The sequence below is a fragment of the Balearica regulorum genome, chromosome 4 (genome assembly GCF_011004875.1).
Source record: "Balearica regulorum gibbericeps isolate bBalReg1 chromosome 4, bBalReg1.pri, whole genome shotgun sequence".
Classification (NCBI taxonomy): Eukaryota; Metazoa; Chordata; class Aves; order Gruiformes; family Gruidae; genus Balearica; species Balearica regulorum.
In genome coordinates this window covers 28,202,634-28,230,400 of record NC_046187.1, presented here as the reverse complement: position 1 = coordinate 28,230,400, position 27,767 = coordinate 28,202,634, and the positions used below count along the sequence as shown (strand labels likewise).

Genomic DNA, 27,767 nt, shown 5'->3' with positions numbered 1-27,767 from the left:
CGGCGGCACCTCCGGGCGGCGGCTCCTCCCCCGCCGACTCTCCGCGCCGCGCCTGTGGCAGCCCGGCAGCATGGCGGCGGTGGAGACCCGCGTCTGCGAGACGGCCGGTTGCAGCAGCGAGGCCAAGCTACAGTGCCCGACCTGCCTCAAACTGGGCATCCAGGGTTCCTACTTCTGTTCTCAGGTGAGATCCCCGCGGTACCGGCGGTTCGGTTTCGCTCCCCTTCCCTCACTGCTCGCCTGCCCGGCGGGCGCCCCTGGGAGTCCGCCCGTCCCCACGCTGCGGGCCGGGTTTTTCTCTCTCCCTGGCGTGCTGCGGGGAGCGCTCCTTTCGCGGAGAGGAAATACGGGCGGCGGGAAGGGACCGTAATGAGATTTCCAGTCAGCAAATGGGACCGGTGTGAGAGCGCGGGGCCGGGCCCGGGGGCAGACGAGGAGAGCTGGCTCCTCCGCCCCGCAGCCCGGCCCTTCGTGTCCGGGTTTATCTCCCTGCCCACGAGGTACGTGTGAGCTTCGAAGAGGAGGGTCCGCCGTTTGTCCCCTCAGAAAGTTCCCCCGCCCGCTGTGGGGGGAGCTGGAGCCCGGGGGGTGCCCGGCCGGTGGCCCCGGTGGGTGTGGGAGCCCCTCTGCCCCTCATGCGGCACTTGGCTGCTAAAGAGCAGCCGTAGCATTCGTGAGAGGGTATATGTTTTTTGACTCTGCCTGAAGGTTTGGGTGGTCGGTCCCCCCCTCCCCACCCCCTCGTTAAAAGTAAGGGCTTAGTGGGACGAAATGAGACGTGCTCATCAAATTCCAGGCTGTGCATTTCTGTGTCTGCATCAGCTCTGGAGTTGCTTGGCTTTGATAAACACCAGGAGACTTGTTGCTCTGAAAAAACAGATTTTCTGTTTCCTTGAACTAAACAAAAGCTTTTGGGAAAATGATTTGGGATTTGGTGCTCTACTTTTTTTTTTATTAAATATATCTATATATATATATATCTCTCTCTGTCTTTGGGTATTGTACTGTAAGAGTACCAAACAAGGAGATTCAGGTTTGGCCGGTTGTCATACAACCATCAACTCTGTAGGCCTCACCTATCCTCACTTACTACCACAGTGATAATATAGTTTAGTTCTTAATTTAGATAGAAAGGACTGTTTGATGGCTGTTGAGTGGGTTCTGTGTTTGTTTTTATTTATTAACTTGAAAATGCACAATAAAATATATGGCCTAATACTTTGAACTTTTTGTATGTGTAATTTTGACATTGGTGAGGAAGCATGTGTTTAATTCAGAGATTAGTGGTGAAATTCATTGTCAGAATTACAATTCAGGGTAAAATTGTTGAAGTTTTGTAGAAAAACTTAACAAAATCATTCAATCACATTGGCTAGATTAATTTACTAATTTGACATTTTTTTTTCCTGAGTCAGGATGAAAACTGATAGTTATGGTTTGCATAGGACTAGGGGAAAACTGCCCACGTGCGTGTAACACACCCACTGCACCGTTTCTGGTACTTTCCCCTGAAGTCTCTGGTGCCAGATGCTGGGAGTCAATGCGAAGTTACATTGACTGCAACTCAAAATTATTCTGGTGATTCTGTATCTCTAGTTCCCATGTGGTGCTTATAGTTGATTTGTAGGATTTGCTCTGCATTTTACTATCTGTTTTGACATATCTGATGCAAAACTGGTCATAAATGCATCTTCAGCATATGCAGATATTAGTTGGTGATGACAAAACTGTTTGTTAGCAGACCAAAAAAGCCGGCGTGAGAAGTCCTGGTAACATCTTTGCTCCCCTCTGTCCCGTCCCTAGCTCAGCTAATTTTATATAGGATGCAGAGATTCTTGTTATCTATATATTGGGTTTCATTCTTCTGATATGTTTGCTTCTGTTGTAAGGTAAAAGGGGAATTCCCAGAAATATTTATTAGCTTGTTACGGTAGGCTGCTGGATAACTGATTACGTGCTTGGAAAGCTGTCCTGCCTAGAAAATAAAATACTGAACTGGGAATCCCAGTCATCTTGCTTCTGAGTGACCTTGGATGTGTTGTTCTTCCCCACTGTGCCCCCTTGTCCTGATCAGTAAAGTAGGTAAGGACAGGTGTTCCCCATATGAAAGGTGCTTTGCAGGTTTGAGGGCGAAGCCTGTTACAGAACAGAGAAGTTTTCAAGATGTGTGAAGAATGTCATGCATGGAGAGGAAAGTCCCTGTGTTCAGCTTGCAGCAAAGACCTTCAACCCCCCTTAGTACCTTATGTGGGTCCCAGCACAGGCTGCCCCGAGGTTCCAGCTCTCGCCGTCAGCTGATGTGTGTGATGGAGGAGACTTGCTGCAGTGCTCTGCCAGTGTCTGGTGAGCACTGTCAGGAGGGTAGGTGAGGTGCTGCTTACAACCTGGATGTCTGTTCAGATAAGCACGTGGTAAGCAAAGGAGTCTTCAAAGCCAGGAGATTTTCTCTGAACTTCCAGCAAGTTTCAGCTGACAGTACCGGACTGGTTAGCATTTGTGAAACTTTTCCAAAGTTCTCTCTTTGGTGTTTTTCTTTCCATTGTGGTATTACACGCATAAATAACTGTTAGATAAGCTAGTGAGTGGACCTAGGATGTTATTCCACCTCACAGCACAGCCTGCATTATAGCTGGCACAGTCCTATTCCCTCCTTCCAAGGATGAAGGTTTCTACCCCTTCCATTGAGCTGGCCCAATTCCTTGGTGAGGCATTTCTGGGGTTTTTAGGGTTTTCTTTTAATGGGAGAAAAAGCAGTTGCATTAATTTTTTTTTTTGCTAGTTTAGCTCCCCAGTGCTGTGCACTGCAGGATCGGAAAACACCAGTGCTTCAGGAGCATGCTGCTGAAGAGCAGGCTTGCCCGTTGTGGCCCAGTTTGGTGCAGCCGTAAAGTCAACCCGTCCTTATTCAATGCAGCGGTATGCAGGTACTTACTCAGGGCTGAGGGCAGGATGGGAGTGACAAGCTACCTGGTGTCTCTTTGAGAGGTGAGAGCGTCTGTATGGACTTGCACGCTAGGTTAATTTGCTTGGAAGCTTACAATGACTTGTTCGTACAGCCAGAACTCCAATCAGAGCTAACACCAAATTTGTAGGGAGTTTTACTCTGATGCTAAGAACAAACAATAGAAAAGTGTGAACTACTGTGGTAACTGGTATGGAGCAATGTGTTTGGATTATAAATAGTAGCACATAATTTAACAAAAACTAATGCAGGTGGTATAGGACCGAGAATCTCAGTTTAATGAGGAGATAGAGTGACAAAAAATGTTTAATTAATGTAGAGAATTGAAGTGAACTTTTCAGGTAGTTTGTATCAAGACAGTGATTTTCCCAGTGAATTTATCATTTGTGTTTCTCCTTTCCTTGAGAAAGGGCATTGTTCTGGTCATTTATTTTTCCCCTTTCTGCATCAAAAAGAGTACGTCTCAACAACACACCCTGAAAATGCTTACTCTGAAGTAATCTGACATCCTTTGAAATTCCTTTGAGCCAGCACTGTTTCATCTCTGGGTGTTGTGTACCTTGGAAACTGGGTACAGCTGTTGAGTAACAGTTGTGCTTGTGGGTCATGGGTGGAAAGGGGGCCAAGGCCTAGCAGGGAAGTTTTGAACTGGTAATAGAAACATGGTAAAGATGGCTTCTAGCAGTGAAGGAGCTCTGAGGTGGTGTGTTGAATCCCAGCATTATTTTTTTTTTTCTTTCACTCCAAGGTGTAACAATTCTGCTGAGGGATTCTGTCTGCTGTTAACCTTTAATAAGATCTTCATTTAGGCTAGTAAATCAGGTACTGTCACTCCCAGCTACCTTCTTTCGCTGTCTTGCTTTCTCTTTTGTAGACACTTACTACAGTGTTGCATGTGTTTATCATCTTAGACTGAATTATTGTATCTCACTGTATCTTCTGAATGTGGAAATAACACAGATGCCCAGCATCATATCTCAAGTGTGCTGTTCCTCTTACTAAGATGAATTTGCTATTGTGAAATCTGCCTTTGTAGATACATGTGCCACTTGTGTGTAAATTATATGTGGTATACATAAACAGTTTGTCTTTAAATAGACAAACAATTGTCATTTCTCCTATGCCTTCTGCAAACTGCTGAATGATGAACAGAGGAAAAGTAGTGACTGTTCTTGGGATCTCCAGTTACCACTTCTTATATGAGTCTTCTAATTGTAAATTGATCTCTTATTAATAATTTTGTGTTGCTTTCATGAAAACTTCCTCTCTCATACTATTTATATCTGTATAAGTGTCTCAGGCAAAATGGAGTAGACTGCTGTGCCTAAAATAAGCTAGAACCCGCTGCTTGGATCGAACTGCAACATGTATGGGTTTCTTTTGGTATAAATGGCACTCTGCAGGTACTGCCTTCTCGAAGATCTTTTGACTCCCTTCACCAGGAAGCTGGCATTTTTAATTGCCTATAAAGCACCATAAATACCTGCATCTGTGTTAAATGCTTGGTTATTGTTGAGGCACAAATGCTGAGCCGTCATAACTTTCTAAACTTCAGACTCCTATAGGCAGGCTTTCTGAGCTTGTGTTCAATATACTGAAAGGATAGTCCAGTTTGAATTTCTCTGGTCCATTGTTCTTCACTACTCTCAAAAATCACTTGGATGCCTCTGTAAATGTCAAGAGTTGAAAATGCAGCCCCTTCCTCAAAGGAAGGGCTGTGTGGGACCCAGGAGTCTCTGGGTGAGATCAGGCTTAGATAAGGAGAAAGCCAATGTTGCTGATACAAGGTGCTGCATGTAGGTGTGTCCCTTGGATTTGAATCTGAAAAAATGCGTATTCAGCTCTTCTGAGAAACTTACTAGTCGTGTGTGGTGCTTAGGCTAGTTTGGGAATTTTGTACTGAGTGTTTCAGTGCAGAGGCTGTCTCTGTGGGCTGATACCACACCTAGAAGAATAGGGTTCAGCATGCTAAAGAGAGGCAACTGTTTTATGTTGACATCAAATGTATTAACAATTGTATTCGTCAACATACTTGTGTTTATGGATAAAATGTACGGCTAATCTGTATTGTATTAAACATCTATATCGCTGATAATGTGATATTTTTCTTAAGCTAAATGCTGTACTTAACCTTTTTTTGTCTTCTGTTTTGCATACCTTCGTGGTTAAAAACGAGTTCTCATTAAGCAAAACTACATGATCTGAGATTAAGCTCAAGACAATTTTACATTCCAAAGGATGTTTTTAAATTCTATTAAAAAAATTGCTCAGAATATTTTTAAATGCAGTGTACTGCTTGGCGCTGTTTCCTAGATGCTTGCCCATTACACTTCAGGGTATAATGACATGCAAAGAGACAGCCAGTCGGTCCCCACAGTTTGATTCTAGCTGTCCGTTGTTGTTGTTGTTGTTTTCTTTTCTGTAGAATAGGGGTTTTTTTGGAAATTCATCACAGTGGCTCTAAATGAGCAGAGTGGATGGAGAGGGGTAATTTTGTGGAAGTTCGACGCTATTTTGTGGAATTGGAGTTCTCAGTAACTGTGCAGTGGGGCGGTTTTTGTGTACTTGCTGATAGGTGTATTTACAGTGTCAAATGCCAGGCTGTATAAAGCGGCAGTACCCGAAGGTGAAGGGAAGCCTGAAGAAGAGTGTGAGCCTTAAGGCTGGAAATTGCTGACAGAGAGTTGGCAGAGCTAACTTTAAATGAGCTGCTACCTTGCAAAGGCAGTTCAGAAACAATCAATGAGTGTGCTTTGAATTCGGTGCTGTGGTGCCTGCATAGCTTCCTGTACTTGGGTAGGTTATTTAAAGCTAGTTTGGTTATGTCTGTGCTATACAGAGGTATGCAGTGTAGTTATATCCTAATCTTGGTTGATTTAGCACCCTTTTCTCTTCTGGAATTTGCAGTCGGCTGTGCTTTTCTACCTCTTAGGTTGCATGGATACATGAACCAAAAGAGTAAGAAGCTCCCTGTTATTACTGTAAAGATGACAAGAAACATAGGTAAAAAAATTCCTTGCTAAGTAGCTCAATAACTGTTTTAAAGGATTTTGTTTTATTCTTTCAGTGGTTGATTTAAAAAAAAATAAACAACCACCTAAGGTATTTGGTAGTGATCATTGTGTTCATAGTGAAAATGCACTCTGCTGTAAAACAAATTCTGCTATGCTGCATGATTCTGTCAATATTTCAACCAGTAAATAGATGCTGGGCTGAGTCCTTAAGGTAGAAAATCATTTAGAGAAATAACATGACTTCCACGAGGTTATCCAAGAGGAATCTTTCCAGATTGTAATGCTGATTGTGCCTTTGGTTACCTTTTGGTAAATGCACAGGTTCTGGTGAACACTGCATTGAGCTTGTCTTTAAACACAGAATCAATGGGACTGGCTTAAGAATGGCTTGAAGCCAGAAATGTCATTAAAGGTTTAAATATGCTGATGGTCTCTGTTTAAAAATCATGGTTGGATTTTTCTTGCTGATAGAATAGTTGTACTTAAGATTACTCTAAACAAATTGAGGATTACCCCCACCCCCTGCCTTTTTTTGGTCATACATTTGACCTCTCTTCTTGTACAGTCCTCTTCAGTGTTTCCAAGTCTGTCTTGATTGCTACATAAAAAGAAAAATGCTTTAGGTGAGAAAGGTGGGGCTATTAATGTCAGACATACTAATGGATAATGTGGTGCTTGAAATTAAATCCAGGAAGTCTTCCAAGAAACTTGAAGCCAAATTCATATTATTCCTGTGTACTTTCCCCCTGAAGCTAATTAATGTTTTCAAATATAGCAATGTGAGGTCATGTGTTCCTTTTTTAACCATATCAGAGAGAAAATTATTTCATTTCTTCATTTTAATATTAAAAATCACCCTGGATATTTTTTATTTTGTTTATTTAATAATTGAAAATTTTCTATCCTGATCTGTACATGGCATAGGAACATGGAAGAATCATTAGAGGCAGGAACAGTAATAGGAAGATTGAAGTAAATGTCTCAGCAGAAGGCTGAGAGGAGAAGGCTCTGCAAAAAGCAGAAAATTCTCCAGTAAGTGGCCCAGATGGAGAGAAAGAGTGGCTTTCTTATGTGGCTTGCCAGGAAGTCTGCTGTATAGAAGGTGAGGGTGTTTGCAGTATGCAGTGGTACATTACTAGTGCTTTGTCGCCAGAGCTATGATTCTCCAACCTGTGAGATGACAGCTGCCATATTTTTATCTGGAATTGCCAAGGCAGAGTTCTGCAGGCATGTGCAATGTGGTGCTTGTGCAGTAGGTTGTTGAATATAAATAGTTCATGTGTACCCGGTTAAGTCCAGTGCTTACAGGAAGCATATGACTGATCCTACACAAAATACACAGGTCGTAGGTGGATGTGCAGCATATCCTTTGAGTGCCTTCCAAAAGTGTCAGACCCAGACAGAGATCTTCATTGGTTGTACGCTGCGTGTGTGATGGACTGTGCTCACAAAAATGCTTCGGACTTGCTGTGTGTACTAATTGCAGTTGATCGATGTGCATATAGTGCACGTGTCTGGGGTGTCCCGGTGTGCAGCAGCTTGTTTGGAGCTACGCTGTAGTAGTTCTGATGGAGCTGCTGCTCCTCTGGAAATAGAGGGCAAGTAAAATCTGGGAAACATATTTGGGAAAACTCAGACATATGGCAGCCTTATGGAAGATCCTCTTAGGTTGTTTACAGCTGTAGGAAATAAAAAGCCAAAATGGAGCCTGTGAGGTTGTGATACTGCCAGTGGTGCAGTGTTCACCTGGTGTCTTCTGGTTACAGGCTGGCAAAGAGGAAAGACTGTTGGCATAGGAGAAAGGCACGGCATTGGAGAATACACCTCAAAATTTCATGGGGAAGGAGAGAATGAACTACAGTAATTACCGCAGCTGAATTATGTCTTCATTCCCCAAATGTTCCTTTATATTCCAAGAAGTGGATTCTAGATTTGCAGACTTGGTAGCTGCTCTAAGTCCTTAGTTGTGTAATCCTGCTTCAGAACAGAGGCCATCCTGGTCTTTAAAAGGCAATTAAAACCATATTGATGCTTCCAGTGTCCTTGAAATTGGTTTTTTTTGCTTTTTTATTTTTTCTTAAAATAAGCCTTTATTAAAAAAAATAATTTAAGCGGGTTAAAACCCGCTCCTTTTCTCCCTGCTTTCTGACAGAAAACAGATACTAGTGCAGCGCAAAGGTCTGTGTATGCAGCGGGTTATACGAGTGTGACAGCAAAACCTGCTGCTGCTTCTTCAAAAAGATGTTCTCTTTGGTAATCTAAAGTCTTGGTTTCAAAGCCTCTCGTTGCCCAGACCATTACGTAGTACCATGGCATGTCAAGTGCCAGTCCAGAGAATGTGGCAATTTCAAGTATATGGCATAGGAGAAGACAACAAACAACTGGTTTTGTTAACAAGGGAAATGGCACACAACAGGGTCTCTTTGAACGTAGGCCTGCTTGTGCACTGCTTTACTGCGGTCTTGTGGGTACAATTTGGTAACTACTGCTTGCAAGACTAATGAGAAAATGGGGAGAAGGCGGCTCTACAGGAGTAGACAGTTAAGACTGCTTGATAGCAACTGGGAAGCAGGGGCAGAATGTTATACACTGGGCTTAGTTTACAGATCTGTTGTCTTGGACTGGTTGAGTGTTGTATACATTAGGTTGAATCAGTTGTTGGCTCTGGATGGTAGTTTGGTGGTGATGATTCAGCATTAGTATTGTCTTTCCTTATAAAGGAAAACAGTTTGCTTCCTGCCTCTTTCTTCAGAAATTCAGCTGGTTTTGTAAATGATTGGAATTAGCTGTTTCGTAATGGTTGTTTTGGGTGCACATAACCATTGAATTAGACTTTCTGTTAGAAACCCAAGTAATTTCCTAATTAGGACCTTAAAGAATCACCTTTAATGCTGCCTTCTGCAGCTTTTCTACTTAAATATCTCCTTTTTTCATGTCTTTCCTTCATCTTCATCTTTCTTTATTCTTCTCCAGCTGCTAGCCATTTCCATCTGCCCTATTGCTGATTCATTGTTAGTTGCATGAACTGCTCTCTTTCTCCTTGGAAAGAGTAAAACACAAACTTCTTCACATTCACTCTTTCCTTGATTTCCATTTCAACTTTCGGTATTTTTTTCTACTTCCATTCAGTAGCCCTTGCTTCCCTGCCCCCCTTTAATCTTTTCCATTTGTTCCCCTGTGATCACAGTGATTGGCCTCTGTTGCTTTCCTGTGCTGGGGAAGGAGGCAGAAGGGGCGCAATTAGCAGGAGGGGGTGGCTTCTTGTAGGAGCCAACGGAGGAAGGACCATCTTGCCCACTGCAATGCTGTAAGATCTGGTGTGGAGATAGACCGTGTTATCTCTGTGTTACCATGAACAGCACAGTGTTTCAGCCAACCTGGAGCAACCATGGTGTTTAGTTACTCATTAAAACGATAAGGGGACAATATTTAGTAGATGGGATTAGATCAGTGTGTTTCATTGTGATGGGTGTGCCTGTTTGGCTATGCTTCCTGTCTCTACTGGCTTGTAAGTTGTTGAATATAGTATTTTTCTGTTGTTAGGACTAGCAGTTACAGTAGTATTTGCTGCGTGTTGCTCCAAGGGTTAATAAAGTCAGTCTTTCAGTTTTGGTGTTTTGTTTTTTTTTTTAACTGCAGTTGCTTCTCTATTTTGTGGAGATGGCATGTCTGTCTAGGATGATGCTACTAAAAAATTATTTTTTTGTTTGTAATTCTAGGAATGCTTTAAGGGAAGCTGGGCCACTCACAAGCTATTACACAAGAAAGCAAGTAAGTACATTTTTTTAAAATCCATTTAAATATTGTTTTGAATTTGCTTTGTCCTGTGCAGCTGGCTCTAGGTGGCCCTGCTTGAGCAGAGGATTGGACTGGATGACCTCCAGAGGTCTCTTCTAACCTCAACTGTTCTGTGATTCTGTGTCTAAGAATGGTATGGATTTTTCCAAGATATCTGCCACTGAATTCTGCATATCTGAAATTTTGTCCACTTCCTGTAATCTAAAGATCTATGTAAAATTTCAGAGACAGTGGTAAGAAATCTCTGTTTCTGTTCCCTTTTCTATTTGTATGAAGTATTCCTTGAACTCCATTGCCGGGTATATGAACAGAGAAAGAGGGATGCTGAAATAAAGGGCAAGGAGAATAATAAACCATTACTGTAAGGCATCGCCAGGCTTGTTCCATCATAGCGTTTTGATGGCTAATGTAGTAAAAGGCAGTGAAGTGGGAAAGGTTCTTGTGAAGTCCTCGTGATTAGACACTTGCTGGAATGCAAGCGAGCCAGTTGGGGTTCAGCTGTTCTGTACATTTGGGGTGTACCCCTTTGGAGAAGCTAAAAAAAAAAAAGGAAAATGCTTTTGTGCACCCATGCAGCCATTGATAAGAGGATGTATCATAGCTAGGATTTTGCTGAGTTTAGTTGAAGGTTACAGGAGTACCTGTATGCCTTAGTTACAGCTGGTAGCTCTGGCACAGAAATACTAGTAGTAGATTCTCTCTACCTGGAATAGTAAAAATAATCCATGAGTTTAAAACCAACCAAACAAAAAGAGAGAACAGACACCAGTTCTGCCCCCCCCTTGCTTCCTCACCCCCATTCCCCTGCCCATCTTCATCAAGCCCTGCTGAAAAGTAAGGTGGGATTAAAAAGTAAGTGGCATGGCAGAAATTCAAATCCTCATTTACCTTCTCCTTTCCTGAAACTCAGTAAAACTCCTTTTCCCATGGTAAATGTTGCATGGTTAATAGGTTGGAGTAGCACAGACAATTACAAATCTTTTCTGTCTTTCTGCCTTCCCAGTGTGGGGGTCTCATAGTTCACACTTGTATTCTGTATCTCATTATTTTGTCCCTGAATGGATATGAAACTGTTTTGTTAGTAGTTCTAGTAATCCTCTGGTGCTGTCTTCTAATGCCATTGTGTATCTGACAGCAATTTTTTGATTCCGCTAAATCCATGATCTTGTTGGCTTCCTGGATAACTGCTGAGCTGGCTTGGTTCTGATAGCCCTCAAGATCTCAATGCAACAAACTACTGAAGCAACTCAAAGTAATCCAAAATATTGCTTTCTTTAAACTTTGGATTTTTAAATTATTATTTCTCAGCAGGTCATCTAAACTGAGTGTCATGTGAGCAGATGGCTCAGATGTCAGCCACAGAGACTCTGAGGAACTCACATTAGGGCTTGCTGTGGCAGACCTTTTGCCATCTCTTCATTCTTGTGAGATATAAAAAGAGAAAACAAACTTAATTGTCAGGTTAAGAGTTAAAGATTAATGCTACCATGCTCTTTCTTAACCCTTGCCTCCTCTTTCTGAGTAAATATTTTTCCTGTTGGTAATGCTCACAATCTACTTGCTTCAATCCTTTATGTAAACACCTTCAGTCTGCCCTGTTAGGACTGTTATTTGTGAATGAAGTCAGTCATCGGACCGCATCAGACATGAATTTCACAAGGTTGAGAAAGGTGGGAACCTCCAGCAGATTGGGACCATCTCATGAGGTGCACGCTCTGCGTGTCCTGAAATGCAGATGTGGCAGCACCCTCACTCTCTCCGTCAGATCTGGAGGGGTAGCAGGCTCTGTGTATTGGAACTAACAGTTGGATACCCTCCTTCCCGCCGCAGGTCACTTCTGTCACTGAATGCTAAGAGAAACCACGGAAGAGGAACATTCATCTATAGGGCAAAAGTATTAGTTGAAGGGATAACAAGTGTTTCTGTAGAAATATGTTTTTCCCCAAGAATGAAAACAAGCACAGAACTGTGTTTTAGAACTACAAATGAAGAGTGGCTTAATTACACCACTTTGTTTGTACATTCAGTACTGCTGCCCTGACATTCCTCAGTTTGCTATTGAATAAAGATAGAGTTGGCAGTATATATCAGTTCATATATCAGTATCTAAAATGCCAGAAAGAGTAAAATGTAGACTTACGTACTTCTAGATCACTTTCTGGACTCTACGGTCCTTACTCTTAGTAGGACTGATTTTGCTGCTGCAAAATTTTTAATTTTTTTTTCTCTTTTCAGAAGATGAAAAAGCTAAGCGTGAAGTTTCCTCTTGGACCTTGGAAGGTGACGTTAACACAAATCCTTGGTCTGGTTATCGATACACTGGTAAACTCAGGCCACACTATCCCCTGGTAAGCAATAGGTGCCACTCTGTACTCCAGAGCCATTGCATTCTGTAGCAAGTAATGGGCCAGTCCCGACCTGATTACCTCTCACATTTTAGCTGAGAGAGGAAAGCTACTTAAACAGCCTGAATCTGATGGCAAGGATGTGTATGACTGTCCTCATTGTGGTTTGTTTGGATTTAACTTGATCTATCTCTTAGTATATTTAAATTGAAGTGCCTGTAACATAACATGCATCAGTAACAGGCTTACGCTCATACCTTTTGGCTGTACCTTTTGACATTCATTCTGCAAAAAGCTGCTACTAGTTCAGATGATGTCTTCTCCTAGCTGTTTACTTTTCTCACCAATAATGGAGCAGTCTGTTTCAGAAAAAGTCAGGGGAATTAATTTAGAATTTAAATAAATGGGCTTATATTATTTTATGTCAATGGTTTGAAATAACCTGGTGACTAACCTGGTGAACAGCTCTGCTGAAGGGACAGAGGTTACAGTAATCTCCAGCACTGAAATGGCAAAGAATAACTGAGGTCAGTAACATCTTCAGCTGTGAAAGGTGAGTTTAGAAATGACCTCACTATAGCTATATTTTTAAATTGGTACAAGTTTGTACATGGAATAAGCCAAAGTTTTGACAGGAATAATGGCATTTTATTTACACGTGTCTTTTCTAAATGGCCTGTGCTAGAAATACTGCCTCTGTGGTATCCTCTCTGTAGTCTTCTCCATCTCATTTCCCAGGCTCATCAGAAAACAGATTAACAGAGCCTGAGCCTGTGCGTGTGAGAGTCTCACTGGAGAAAGAGTGTTTTGGATATGTCGCTGGCCAAGTAATTTAGTATTGTTATCACTGAACATTTGCTTTGTTGCCTTCTGACTGCTGTAGGATTGATGCAAATGAAACTATAATAAAAAGTGCTAATGACTAGGGTGATGATTAGAAATAACAATCTTGCTAATAGACACTAATAACCAGAGAGAGGAAGGATGTATTTAGAACCAGTGCATTTGCAGTCTGGAAAGAAGCAGAACAAACACTACAATATAACAGGGATAATATGTTATAAATCCAATTTCATTTATTGACGCATAAAAGTCTGATTTTTACAAAGCTGTGAAGTTGGCTATTAGAGGTTGTATGATATGAAAGCAATAAAGAGTAACAGGAGAATCTTTGAGAAATGAAAATTGGAACTGTTTTGGAGTGTTTGCATACTTCACAACTTTTTCTAAGTGGAATTAGCCATATTTCACTGTATTTAATTTTGCTGCGTGAGTCTCTGATTTTATGACTGTAATAAGTATTCTTGCAACCTAACCAGCTTTGACTATGATTTATTTAGACACCAACAAGACCTGTGCCAAGTTATATTCAGAGACCGGATTATGCTGATCACCCACTAGGTAACTTGAAATAAACCACAATTATGGAGTGTTATTTTTGCTTTCTATTTTTCTTTTAATGAAAGAAGCCTTTAAAGCATGAAGGAGATACGTTGGCTGTCACAGGTGACTTCTGCGAAGTCATTCTCAGTGACATCAGTGTATCTGTTGGAAATGTGTTACAACAAAACCAAACAAAACTGCAGTAAGCAACCCCCAAACCAAAACTGATATATGAGTTCCAGCTATTTTTGGACATAGAAAGAAGATATTCAAAATTACTTGGTTATTGGTTTGTTTTGGTATTTTCCCCTTTTTTACATTAGTATTGGTGCTTTGCATTTCCCAAAAAAGTTGCTATAAAGTCTGTTAGAAGGATTTTAAAATTTTCAGCCGTTCTTTAGTTGTTCTTTACAGAATGTAAATATTTAAACAACACAAAACACTGTCTTTTAGGGGGTCATTCAACTATAAAACTGGGCTTGTACAGAATCTGGTAGGAAGAATTTACATGTTTTTATCAGGTGATTATTGCAATAATATAACTAGAAATATTCACAAGCTTTATGGCTCTTTTAGAATATTATTTATTAGTATTTATTATCTCCAAAGCAGCTAAAAAAAAAAAAAAAAGAAAAATTACTGCTCTGTGAATAAAACAATTTCCTTGTAAATATGATTTTTAAGGTTGTGTTTTGACTAACTGGACATGGTGGTTTTATGCAGTAAGGGAATGGGCATCCTGAGCACATGTGAGCATTATTTGTGGAAGGCTTATGAATTCAAATTGATCTGGAGAATTATGGTAATACTATGACTGTGTGGGTTTGTTACTTTAGTCTGTGGTGAGAAAGTACATACTTTTATTGCCATTGGTAAGCTAAGTAAGTTCCTTGATTGGACATGTGTAGCAATCACTCTTCCACGTAACATGTTTTTTTCTTCTTTCTGTTTTTTTCTCCTCCCCCTTTTTTCCTTTTCAGGAATGTCTGAATCAGAACAGGCTTTAAAAGGAACCTCTCAAATAAAAATACTCTCATCTGAGGATATAGAAGGGATGAGAGTAGTGTGTAGGGTAAGGGAGATTTGGTTTTCATTACGGAGTGCCTTTATTCTTTAAAAATCTACAGTGATTTTACCAGTTTGTGACAGCACATTTGAGAGTACAAACTTTCAAACCACTTTTAAGCACTGAAAAATATTTTGGGAAAGTTGGTATTTTATTGGTGTCTCTCTCCTTGTGACTCCCAATTCACAGTAAACTATTTTGCAAGCAGAAAGATGATTTCTGCCTGGTTTTTGGCTTTGTTGTTATTAGTGAGATAATCTGTGGCTGAGACGTTACTGTTAAAACATATTTTATAGTTCATAAACAAGAACAGAATGTCTTTCGCTCCAAGAGTTTGTACTAAGTAAAAACTAAAAAGCAAAATCAAAACAAGGCCCCATCCCTAACAATTTTTGAAGAAGAGCCGTTCATTTGTAATCACTTCCTTGTGCATAAAGTCAAACTTTGAAATGTATTTAGGTAGTCTGGTTTACGTTTGGTATTCAAGGAGATTGTGGCCCAAATCTTAATTGGGGTATTTTCAAATCTCACAGAGGTGGCTTAGTAATATAACCTGTCGACATCTTGAAGTCTTTCTAGAGCCTAAATCTGCCAAGCTTTACTAGCAATCTCAGCATAGCTGTAGCAAATGGGTTGCTAACCTTCTAAGGAATAGTCCTGGTCTTATTTTAAATCAGTACTTTTGTTTCATTTGCAGCTTGCTAGGGAAGTATTGGATGTTGCTGCCATGATGGTGAAAGCAGGTGTAACTACGGAAGAAATTGATCATGCTGTCCATTTAGTAAGGTTATTTTATTGTTCTTCTGGTGTTTATAATGCTTCCTTTTATCTCTTTATTTTTGAATGATTGCTGCGTGGTTTTCTTTGTTGTTGCATGAATTCCTGTTCTTTATTTTGAACTGTTTCCCAATTTGAAGCTAGTGTGTAGTGCAGATGTTAGAATACATTACAGCACAATGGTAAATTCAAAATGAGCCCCGAGTTAGGAACTCCTGAGCCTCTCTCTGAATCAGCTCCTTCCATGATTTCCAGCTTCAGATTCCCTCTAAGTTTCTTCACCTGTTTTCTGAGTTAACATCATATAATTTTCTTTCCTCTAAACCCTTTTTGCTCCACAGATACCATTATATAAAGAACATCATATGTAGGCCATGGATTTTTTGTGTGCTCTGTGTTGTTGGTTAAGATGCACAGAGGAGAAAGTTTATTTATGATCGGGAATCAGAACTGAGGAGCCTGAGAGAGAATTGAAACAAGATGTTTGGTGCAGTCAGGGAAACTAAAGGACAATCCAGAGAAGTATTTGAAATACATGTTCAAGTATTTTCCTGGCTTAACTATTCATAGATACCTGAATTGAGTAATCCTTTTGTTTTTCTTTGCGGTCTTTTCTATAAGGCATGTAAACTGATTATTGAGCATACTTGTGTGCACCGTGGGGAAGGCAACAATTTTGGTATAGCTGCATTTGCAGCTGTTGAGCCAAGATTGTAAGGAACTTATACTGTGGTTTGATTAGGCTGGAGGTTTCTATTGAACTGCATTAAACACTAAATTACTTGCTTATTCATAATGTCCAATATGAACAACTAGTAGTTAAAATGGTGTTATTCTTCTTCAGCAGTTTCCAAAAACTTTTGTATGGCAGATTGCTGATACTGACTGATACCTCCAATTGGCATTTTGTGGGTTTAAACGGTATTATTTAAAAAAAAAAAAAAATTAACACAGTATTATTTTTCCAGAATTGCTCAGTATGTCACCTAGCATGTATATGTCTATGTATGTAAGTAAATATAAAACAAAAATCTCAAACAGGTTATTAGAGTGAGTGCAAAGGAGGCAGTTTAAGGTTTTAAAGCTAGGGGTGAGAGGTGCTAAATGTTATTTTGTGTAGCTTGTGTGTTTTGCAAAAATACTTAGTCTTAGACCAGGTGCTTAAAAAACAGTCATTGAAAATGGCTGGTTTTTTTAACCAAATAAATATTGCTGTGCATTGTTTTAAACCTGAATATTTCAGCATTGGTAGTTGAACATAAAAATGAGTAGAAACAAAATTAAAGTAGCTTTACTTTTTTCCTAGTAAGAAGTACAAAGTGTAACAAAATACCGTAATGCCAAAAAATGCTTGAAGAAACTAATTTTCAAGAGTCACTGCTCTTCAGCCTATCATTATCACTGTAAAGCTGTTGTGTGCACATTTTTTCTTTGTACAAAACTTACTAACATAAAGTGTAAATTGTATTTTCTAAATTAGGCTTGTATTGCAAGGAATTGCTATCCTTCCCCTCTGAATTATTATAATTTCCCTAAGTCGTGTTGTACATCAGTGAATGAAGTGATCTGTCATGGAATTCCTGACCGGAGGCCATTGCAGGAGGGAGATATTGTTAATGGTAAGTGCTATGAAAATTAACTCAGCATTTCTGACCTTCAACATTTCTACGTTTTGTCCAGTTAAACCACGCAGTAAGGTGAGGTTTCACTAGCAGACAACATGATTGGAATAGCTTCTTAAAAGAGGCTTTTGTTTTCATTTACCAATTAAGTACATATTGAAGTTAATGAGTTTATTTAATAAAACTATTTTAGAAGTTTGATCCATTTTAAGAGCTTTATAATTCTTCTACCCTAGTCTGTGCATTAGTATAGTGCCTGAGTATTCCACTTGTGGGCTAGGTTCCAGTTGTTACAGACTGTATAAATAGTGAATAAAATGTATATTGAATTATTCAACTGGATTAGTTCTGTGTGAATTCTTAATTAGATGGCTCTCGATCCTTAAGATTTTGCTACAGACATGATGATTATGATGACTGTTAAGGATCCTAATGGTGAGGCATCGTATAGGAGCCTATTAAAAAGCACACCCCTTTTTTGAGCATCTCTCAGCCTAACAGTACCACCTACTTTTTATTCATGATACTCAAGGTGCTTAAGCCTTCTGGGGTGGTGAGGGATACTTTTATAAACTACTTGACTGTTTTTCCTTTTGTCATTCAGTTCTTCTGGGTTTGGCAGTAAAAATTAATGACACTTTTTTTTTTTTTTGGTACTAACAATTGGACCTTTGTTTATTGCATTGGTTTGCTTTTCTTTTATCCATAAATAAATACCCAGTGTATCCTAAGGTTTGGCCTGCCTCTAGAAGCAAGTTGGAATCCTTTTAGATTGACAGATATTTGATATATGTTAACACAATAATAGCTACTAAGTCTACAGCTCAGTGCTATGGGTACCAGCATTTTCAGAACAAGCCTCACAATTGCTGCCTCTTTCTAGGTCATATTTGGTCTGGCTGATAGCTCTGGGCTGTAGTGTACATGTAACCATTTGGTCAAAGCTACTTTATCTTTTTCTTTTTTTTTTTAATTTCAAAGATGATGCCTTTGCACAGCTCTCTGTTGTTGCCAGCTTTCCTGGCATTGCTAGAGTCCAAACTAAGAAGGCCAGTTAAGCTTACTAGGTTGGCTTCATCCTACACAGTGCATTACCTTGCCACTATTTGCATGCCAAGGCTGTACCTCAACACTAGGAAACACCTTTTATAAGAAAGTTTAGTCATACCTTTGTCCACATCCCTGCCCTGACTGCACTTGCCCAAGCCTTCTGCTTTCTTTGGATGAGGAAGAACTAGTTTACTCTTTTGTCGCTGTTGGTCTTGTTACAAAATGGTCCACATGTTGTGGATTGAAGATGCATTTCCCGTGGCCTCAGAAGGCTTCCAAATCTTGCAGGGTTCCTTTTGGTAAGGTAGTGGCTCAAAAGGCGCTATAAGAGGAGGAACAAAACAGGGTACAAAGCAGGAGAGAGAAAAAGTACTTTGCAGGGAACATGCCCAGTGAACAATGGAGGGAAGTGCCCATCTTTCTCTTTACTTAAAACTTTTTAGCCTGCTGGAAGCAAAAGGTGGCCACGTCAGAGGCCAAACCAGGTTTTTAAAATCACAGGAAAACATCATCCAGAAGGTACTGGCAGGTGGTAACTAGTTCCACCTCCTGCAAGCAGGCATCACAGCATTTTGTTATACTGGTTCCCTGGGAGCAGATTCTTAAACAAAGCTGATCTCTCTGCAACGTGAGATGTTCTGGCCAAATCTGGCAGCATCAAAAGAAAGTCTTGTAATCATGTGGCCTGTAGAGATAGCTTCTTTGCAGCAAGTAGTCTGGACAGTGTGCTAAGGAGCTCGGATAGACAGTTCACAGGAAACTTACCTGGATAAGTTACCAGGGTGCTGGTTTCTCTACAGTCCTGTTGTTACATTGCTAGAGATGGACGCTGGTTGAAACGGTCCACTAGTCCCATGCAATCCTGCAGCAAGTATAGTGTAACCCTGCACGTGCATGCATCCGTGGCAGGCAGTGTTGGTTTTGTGCAGTGTTAATTTCACTCTTAAATGTTTGCCAGCAGTACAGATTTACTGTTGACACCAGTGGTGTTTTTTCCCTGTGTTTTCCTATCAAGGTTGTACTGGTCTCTCTAAGCAGCTCATATACCATAGTCCTAAAGCATTATTGCTCAGCAGAGTTTCCTTCATGGCTGTTTCCCTGGGAGGAGGGGGTCTGCAGGTGGATTTCTTCACAAATAGCAGTTCAATAATTATTCTAGTGGTAGACCTACCAGACTACTGACAAAGTCTGTTAAACACAAAAGTACCCATCCTACCACAGGAAGTCAACTTGATAGGCAAATCTAGAATATTTTGCATGGGTTTACTATATATAATGACTGTATGATGGCAGGTTTTACTTTTTTTTACTCGTCTGCTATGAGAGACAGGATACTAGAATAGATGACAGCTATGTCTAAACTGGTAGGCTGGTTCCCATGTTTTGTAAAAGGACTATTTGCAACAAACATCTTGTATGGATGTTCTTAATCCAAAAAAGCATATCTTTTTTTGGAGTAAGTTAAACTAAAAAAGATTTTTTTTTTCCCTCATCAAAACTACTTATGCTGCTATTTTTCAGGAATTAATTATATCACTTTTAGTTTACAGCCAACTTTGTACACAAAGCAAACAAGTTAGGGTTTTGCTTCCACATAATTCTAAACTCTTATTATGTGTTCTTCTAAACGTTGGTTATTTAAGCATGCCCTCTTCATTCTTGCTCTTTGCCTGATACTGAATGTTTAAATTCTTTCATTTGAAAGAAAAAAGAAAAAAACCTTTTATTTGGTGTGTTTTTCTTAGTCAGGAATACTGTTGGAAAGTTGCTGTGTATTTAATGTTCAAGAAATTTTACCTTTTTTGCTGGAAGCAATGGGGTTTCGCATTACAATTTTTGCAAATACCTGGTTTATTCTAAACATGCATAGAAATGACTGCAGTTAAAATATGTGTTAAAACATCATTACATACCTTTAAAAATTTCCCTCTATTAGTGCCGGAATTAGTTCTAAGAAAATGTTTTAACCAGGTAAATCACCATGGAGCAAAGAACTTCTCTTTCCTGTTTTTATATTTACCTAGAAAACCAATCATAAGCTTGCTGTGTCTATGTTGTATTGGTATGGGGTTTTTATTTTCCTTTTTTTTTTTCTTTTGTTAAATCAAACCGTTGACCAGTGAAACACTATCTTATTAATTCTATAGAATCTACAGGATAAGCATGAGAGAATTGATTCTGCTGGAAGAGTTTACATATTGACTTCTTCCAAAGTACACAACTTCACAATTACACTGCTACATTTTTACATGTTTTTGTTGTCCTTTCACAAATCAAGAGACAAGGAGCGAGAAATACAGTGGTAGTATTATAACATATCTGGTATTCTTTGCAGTGGATATTACTGTCTATCGTAATGGCTACCATGGCGATCTGAACGAGACATTTTACGTTGGAGAAGTTGATGAGGGTGCAAGGAGACTTGTCCAAACAACTTACGAGTGCCTAATGCAAGCCATCGATGCAGGTGAACCCTTTGGCTGTAGCCTGAAGCATTATGGTTTTGGTTTTCAAACATGAGTGCTTATATTTGCTATTACCCGGGAATGACTTCTGTTGTAGAACACAGAAGCTTTAGTGTGTGTCACTAGCAGATGATATGTATTGTACAGTGCGGTGATTCTTCAAGTGGCACAGTTCTGTGGGCGGTGGTTACAACTTTTATTTGAAATGTGGGTTGACAAGGAAAATGTAATTGATGCTGAGCTGATCCACATATGATGATATTTACATGGAAACAGCCTTTTTGTGCTATTAGCTAGCTGAATAAGACATTCTTGATCTGAGCAGTTTAGAGAACGTGAAGAACAAAATGTGTTTTGGAAAAGGAAAGTAGGTTTCCTACTTTTATAATTTGTGTGATGTTGCACAATGAACCAATGAAGTAAAACATTGAACTCTTAAACAGATCTCTTTACCCCTGTCAAACCTGATGGTTATTTCGTAAGTCTAATCATGACCTCTTGATTTTCAACTGTGGGAGTGTGCCAGAGAAGAGAGATCCATATCCTTCAGTACCCACAGAATTTTAATTATGTTGCTTCGATATAACTGAGCACAGCTCATTGAAACATACAATGAGATAGACAGCTAGAGAATGTCATGTTCAACTTCATTCACAAAGGAATATACTAAGTTCTCTTAGACAAACAGAGAAAACAAAACAAAAATCTCCCAAGTCCCTGGAAATATTTGTATCATCTGTATATTTTATACTCTGTAGATTCTTAAAATCCCCAATAAAATTTACTCACCTCATGGCCTCTAAAGGCTGAAGATTAAGGTGCTATATATGAAGGCTTTAAACTTGCATTGAATCAAAAGTAAACAAAAAAAATTATAATGAACTTGGGTTAATAATTTGGAGATAGCTAGCCAAGCTGAAAAGACAAAAATCCATATGAATGATGTCTTGCATATCGATTGTGCGATCAAGAAAATACTGCAGAGTTGAGCTGTGAAGAATATAGATCACCTATTTATGTGGGATTACTATTCTGAAATGACCACTTCGTTTTTCAGAGCTAAATCAGAATGTTTATCTTTGCTCCTGTACTTTATTTTTCTAGTAAATGTTATACATGTTGTCTCTTCTCTTTCATAACCTGGCTTTGATGTATAAACTATGAGAGAAATTCACCTTTGTGTTCATTATGAGATTTAAATTCTCAGTGTAACTTTTCTTTACCAACTTTTTAGATGCTGTAACAGGGTTTAATGGGTTTTAGCCATTCCCTGCTAGTAGGAATTGGCAGCGAGTGCCTCAGCTGTTAAAAAGGGTCACCTCTCCCCTGTTTAAATCATCTTAATTTCTTGGCATTGGACCAGCAGAGCTGTAACTAGGAGAGTTGTATGAGAGAGAGAAGCAGAGCACTCCTTGCTGCATTGAGATGAGTTCCTTGGTGTATTGTCAGGCCTGATGGACACATGGTACTACTTCACAACTATTTAGCACAAAACCAACAGATTTTTTCCTCTCTTCCCCACAGTGTCTATTTATTTATTTATTTTGGGAAAAGTACACACATTCCAGTAATCTAAATTTCTTGTTATTTTCTGTAAATTCAGCTTACTGATTTAAGTTGAAGTTGTTTACATTAGCAGAGAATTGAACTAAATGGCTTGCTTCGTGTAAAGTTTTAGCTATGTATGTGACCTCTGCTTAAGATGGTTCCACGTAACCACACATCTAGTTCCTGAAGGAGCAGTATATATTCATGGTTATGAATGATCTTGAAATAGCCTTTGCATTCTTTTTTTCTTTTTAGTGGCTCAAGGTATGCATCTTCATTAGCTGATGGATGAGGCAATATTGCTTTTATGGTATTATTACTCCCCTGTCCAGGTGCTCAAAGTGAATTTTTCACACCATTTTTATCTGTTTCAAACTCTTTAACTTTTAATTCTTCCTGAAAAGATTGTCAAAAAAGTTAGTCCTACATATGAACATTCTTCTCTGCTGTAGCGTTGCCACTAAAAATCTTGTCTAAGACTAGAGATACCTAGATAACTAGAGTTTTGGCTTTTTGTTTCCCCCTTCTTGGTCCTTCACATATGATCGTTTTTCCTCTTTGTGTGCACTTTTCACATAGTAGTAGAGACATAAGTGTACATTAAAATATAGTTCATACATTCATTGAAAGAAGCACTGCAATTCTGAGTATGAGAAGTTATCAAGTACTTTGAAAGTATTTTGTTTTTAATTTCAAACTTCAACATCCTTTTAAGATGTGAGCACTTACATCCACAAAAGGAAGAAAGTAGTGTTCTTGTGAAGGAGTTTCCTTCTTTCTCTCTCATTTTCTCTTTTATATGAGACTGTTTCCTCCCTCTGTCATGTTATTGCACTCACATACCTGGTTGATTAAGCGATCATAGGAAGTTGCATACTAGAACAGATGGCCATACAAGCCACGAGCACTACAGAGATATAGCCTGTATGGTGTTTGATGGTTAGTTATGTTGAAGGAAAGCTCTATAAATTTCCATCTGTATCTCTTTAATTTTGCAGTAAAACCTGGTGTTCGGTACAGAGAACTGGGAAACATTATTCAGAAACATGCTCAAGCAAATGGATTTTCAGTGGTTCGGAGCTACTGTGGGCATGGAATCCATAAACTTTTCCATACGGCCCCTAACGTGCCACATTATGCCAGTGAGTATTCATTCCTTTTGGGTTGTCCTGTAGGAAAGAAGTGGTTTGCAATGAATGCACCTAATTTACTTCTTGCTTATATTCTAATAAAGTAGCATGTTGCCTGACAGTCATCAAGTTAGTGTTTTTGCACTTGTGAAGTAATTTTTTTTCCTAAACTCTGGACCATAGTATGCCTTATGAACCTAAATAAGGTGAATATATTATATACTGAGACAATCTATGCCTGCACTAATGATTAGCATTAACTCTCATCTGTACTGGGTAAGTGCTCAATGTTTTTGCATGAATTCCCAACTAATCCTTTAGACATCCTTGTCTGACATGAATAGGCAAACGTTTCTGTCCTTAGAAAGTCTAAGCAAAAACTTACTGCCATTTCCAGATGTAAATAGAAGGGTTTTTTTAAATGGTATAGACAAGTGTTGTGCCTGATAGGACATTTATTTCCTCAGACCTGACAGATGCCTCCATCTGCCCATCACCTAATGAGCTTTAACACTTTTCATGTCATCATTTCCCTAAGTTATTTTTTTAGAGAACAGAGAAAACCTGTTAGTCACAGGGTAGAAGGGTATCAATTCCTGGTATTTAGTTTTTGTTGTGTAAAATGAAGAAAATCTCGACTTTATGGAGATGGGAGGGCATTTTATACCAATTAAAATGCAATGGGTGAAAAAGGAAATTTGTGTCTTTCCTGGCTGTTGGGAACTTTGAATATTTTTTTTTTTTTTAATTGAGCTGAAATGTCTGTTCCCAAAAAGGAAGATGCTGGTTTTTTTCTGGTATTTTTAAGTACAGATTCACAGCAAAAGCAAAGTGGAAGGAGCTCATGGATTTAAAGCCTCTTGGAGGAAAAAAAATAAAAGCTGCTGCTTATTTCTGGCTTACTATGAAAGGATTTTTAAAAGCAGAAAGCTAATTTTGTAAGCCTTTAAAATATTTAACAAAATCATGAAAAATAGAGGGAATAAAGGACAAAATCTGTTCAGATGCAGAAGACCAGAAACTTAAATGTAAGTGTTGAGAGCAAAAAAATACCAGCAGATGATGGGGATAGAGGCAGGACCCTGTAAGTAAAACAAAGATGTTCTGGTTGCTGTTGTTATCAGCGTGATGTCTGAGACTTTTAAAGCATCTAGGTGATTTAGGCAATTTTATAGATTTACACAATTAGGGGGATGGGGAATCTGTATGTAAGAACTGATGCAAATTGTCCACAGCAGCAAAGTAGCTTGGAGCTAATGGTTCCTGTGCAATACGGGAGTTTGTTCCAGCTCTCGCATGTTAGGCTGAGTCAGAACTAAGCTGCACTGCCGTTCAAGGTGAAACGGGGCAGAGGAAAAGGGCTGAAGCCTTTCTTCAGTCAAACCACACTCCTATAGACGCGCTGTGCATCAGTTCGCATGCCTCCACAGAAACATTTTTGGTGTATATAACATCAAAAAGTCCCAGTATTATTGTCCAGGATGCCTTGAAATTCTCTGCCTTTTTATGTTAGCAAAAGAAATACAGCACTATCATCCTGACACTACTATGACCCCATTACCGAGAGTAATGAGGGGAGCAATGTGTCTTTCATAAATGGAATCATGAGATTACTTAATGGCTATCATATTCTGACAATTTATTGGAGCTAATGGTTCAGTGGAAACAAATTAAAAGGTTTCCAACCTTCTCTGAATAGTTTAAGTGCTTCTTATTTTTATTGATTTTTTTAATGATTTTTTTATCATAGAAAATTTTTAGAAATTCCTGTATTACATTTTTTCAGTGTTTTTATAGAACTGGAGTTGAACTCCAGTTGTTAGAGAGAAAGCAATTCATTTTAAGCTCCTTGAGTAAATACCATGGTGTCAGAGGAGGGGGAGAATGAAAGAATTAAGGGAAACCTTAATGTAGAATTAAAAATGGACAAGTGAACGGGTTACCTCTGAAGGGCTTTTCTGACTTTACAGTACTCCTGCTGTATCCTTCTAGGACAAAGATTCATTCATTTACTAAGATGGGACCACTTTTTCTAACCTGAGTGTTTATTTTATTGCAGAAAATAAGGCAGTTGGAGTCATGAAGCCAGGTCACGTATTTACAATTGAACCAATGATCTGTGAAGGTGAGCAATTTAGCAGTAGAGTAAATTGGTTCCTCTTGTTTACTGTTAAGTAGTGATGGAATAGGATGCTGGTTCTATTCTGCATAGCTGATAGATTTTTTCATTTCTCTTTGGGGAACTGATATCTGTTACTTCAGTCAAAAAGTCATCATTTATGTTTTTAGGTGGTTGGCAAGATGAAACATGGCCTGATGGTTGGACTGCGGTAACAAGAGATGGAAAGCGATCTGCTCAGTTTGAACACACGCTTCTGGTCACCGATACAGGCTGTGAGATCTTGACTCGGCGCCTGGATAGTATTCGTCCCCATTTCATGTCCCAGTGATAAGTCTAGACTGAGCAGGTGGATCTGAATGAGACATATATATATATTTTTTGTCTCTGTACTATGCATTTTTTTAAGAGTACAGAATAGAGAGATTTCATCATTTACTTTGTTCTCAGTGATTGTAGATAAGAGGAATATCTTGAAGAACCTGACCCAATGTCTGGAAAAGCAGAGAATAATTTCCTGCTTTCCTCCTACCTACAACACTCGTGCTATACTTTTCTTTTTTTCTTCAATAATCTCTTTTAGCACCTTTCTTCCAATTAGACCCACAGTTGCTTCTATTGCTACCACGATATTAGCTAGAAAAGTGTGGGTAACCTCTCCCACTGGGACTTGGTATTTTGGGATCCGGGTTTTTTTTCACCACTTCAGCGTGCCCTGTCGCTCTTGGTATGCGAGTGGCACCTGAGATTTTAAGCATTTCTAGTTCCAAAGACTTGCTCCTGCTTCTGCAGATACTGTTCTAATGGGCTGGGCCTTGTTTGTTTCTCAGTTGAGAAGGGGGCAGCGGGGAGAAAGACATGCATGTTGCCAACAATAGGCTAACCTTACCTTTAATTCTGTCCCCAACTCTCTGCTGGTGGCTTCTGTGGTGATTGTGACTGTAGGAGACACGTGTTAATGGCAGGACTTTTCTCTTGCTGGAGATTTGATAGTATGGGCTTCCTACAGGGAAAATTAGTAAATTCTGTCTTATATGCAGCTCCCTGGTATAAGCTGCTTCTCGGCGAAGCAGTATTATTTGCAGGTAGTCTCCTGCTCCAAAAGCTTGGTGAAGCTGAGGTATCAGACTTGCCTAGGTAAAGAAATGAAAGAAGAACCAAAAAAGATCCCACGATGCATGGGATCCCTGCACGTGTTAACTGTGGGGTGTTTTTTAAAGGTACATCCACAGTAGCTGTGGGGGACTGGATTTGTAAGACTTACAGTGAAACAAGTATATATCTCAAAACAAGTCTGAGTGTGTGAAAATGAAATGCCTTCAATGCTGTATTCATTTTCTTTTGGTAATTTTTAAACAGGACATTTTTCCCCCCCTAAGTTAAGTGAGTTTCTTGCTATGAAAACTCATCTTTTTTCCTCAGACTGGGTATAGAGTGGGCAATGTTAGTATATATACCTCTTTATTTTCTGTCAGTGGGTTGTGATGAGCTGGAAACTGTGATGTTAAGGAGTGTGGATTGATTAAGCCTCTCTTCTCTCTACCCTCTCTTTTCCCATGCCCACTTCCTTTCCATCATCTTTGGTGTCTCTGCTGAGGGAATTTAGTTTTTTCTTCTGAATTGTAATGAAAAATTTTTCAGACCCCATTGCAGTCTTAGTCTTATACCACTGTAATGCAAAAAATTGTTAAACCAATGCAGACATTAAATCATACAATCATGGGCATAAAATACACCTTTTACAAGGTGTCTGGTGAATTTGTTGCCACATTAGACCCAAGCACATGAGGTACTGCATACCCTTGGCTCCCCTTGGCACTGCAGAATTTAGGTGGGGGAAAGGGGTTAGTGCTTCACAGAACTGGACTCATGTACTACCAAATACCAAATTTGCCAGAAAATGTCTTTTCTGCCCTGAGTGCCTCAGACCTCTGTTGCTGTAAAATTATCATTGCGATGTTTTCATTACCTTATTATTTTTAATTATGCAGTAAAAAGTGACCTGAAATTATGCATATAGAGTGTGTGCGTGCATACGCGTGCGTGTGTGTGTATCAAATGTAACAAAACAGGCTGTAGTACTTGAGTGGAATTACCTGTGTTGAATGAGATGTAATGTATTGAGGAGATGACTGTCCTGGAGGTTTGCCCACCATATCATTCACTTGAATGGTTACAACGGTCTTGCCTTTTCTATTTGTGTGTGTGTATGATGGCGGGGGGGGGAGGCTTCATTTTTGGTCTATAAAATAAAAGTTGCAGCTGCTTTTAACAGAAATAACTTTTTTTGTGATCCAAAACCAGACATGGCATTCTCAATTATATCCAGGGTTGCTTGCAGTAATGCAAGCTCTACTGGTAGATGCATGCAACCAGTTAAAAATCACCCTTAAATCTGCACATGTGCCACTTGACTACCTCTTTGTCATTGCACCAATGCAACCACCTTTAACACTGCACATTTTTAATATAGGTAATCTATGATACT

At 39.4% G+C, this 27,767-nt stretch overlaps 1 protein-coding gene across 1 annotated transcript; it reads left to right on the top strand.

Annotated features, from left to right (window-relative positions):
* Nucleotides 1-3: 3 nt before the first annotated feature.
* METAP1 (methionyl aminopeptidase 1) lies at nt 4-27,557 on the top strand. The gene is made up of 11 exons (XM_075751561.1): nt 4-184; nt 9,696-9,747; nt 12,010-12,122; nt 13,460-13,520; nt 14,483-14,574; nt 15,266-15,349; nt 16,826-16,964; nt 20,353-20,484; nt 23,029-23,172; nt 25,220-25,285; nt 25,450-27,557. The coding sequence occupies exons 1-11, from the start codon at nt 71-73 to the stop codon at nt 25,608-25,610; spliced, it is 1,158 nt and encodes a 385-aa protein (XP_075607676.1). The 5' UTR covers nt 4-70; the 3' UTR covers nt 25,611-27,557.
* Nucleotides 27,558-27,767: the final 210 nt, after the last annotated feature.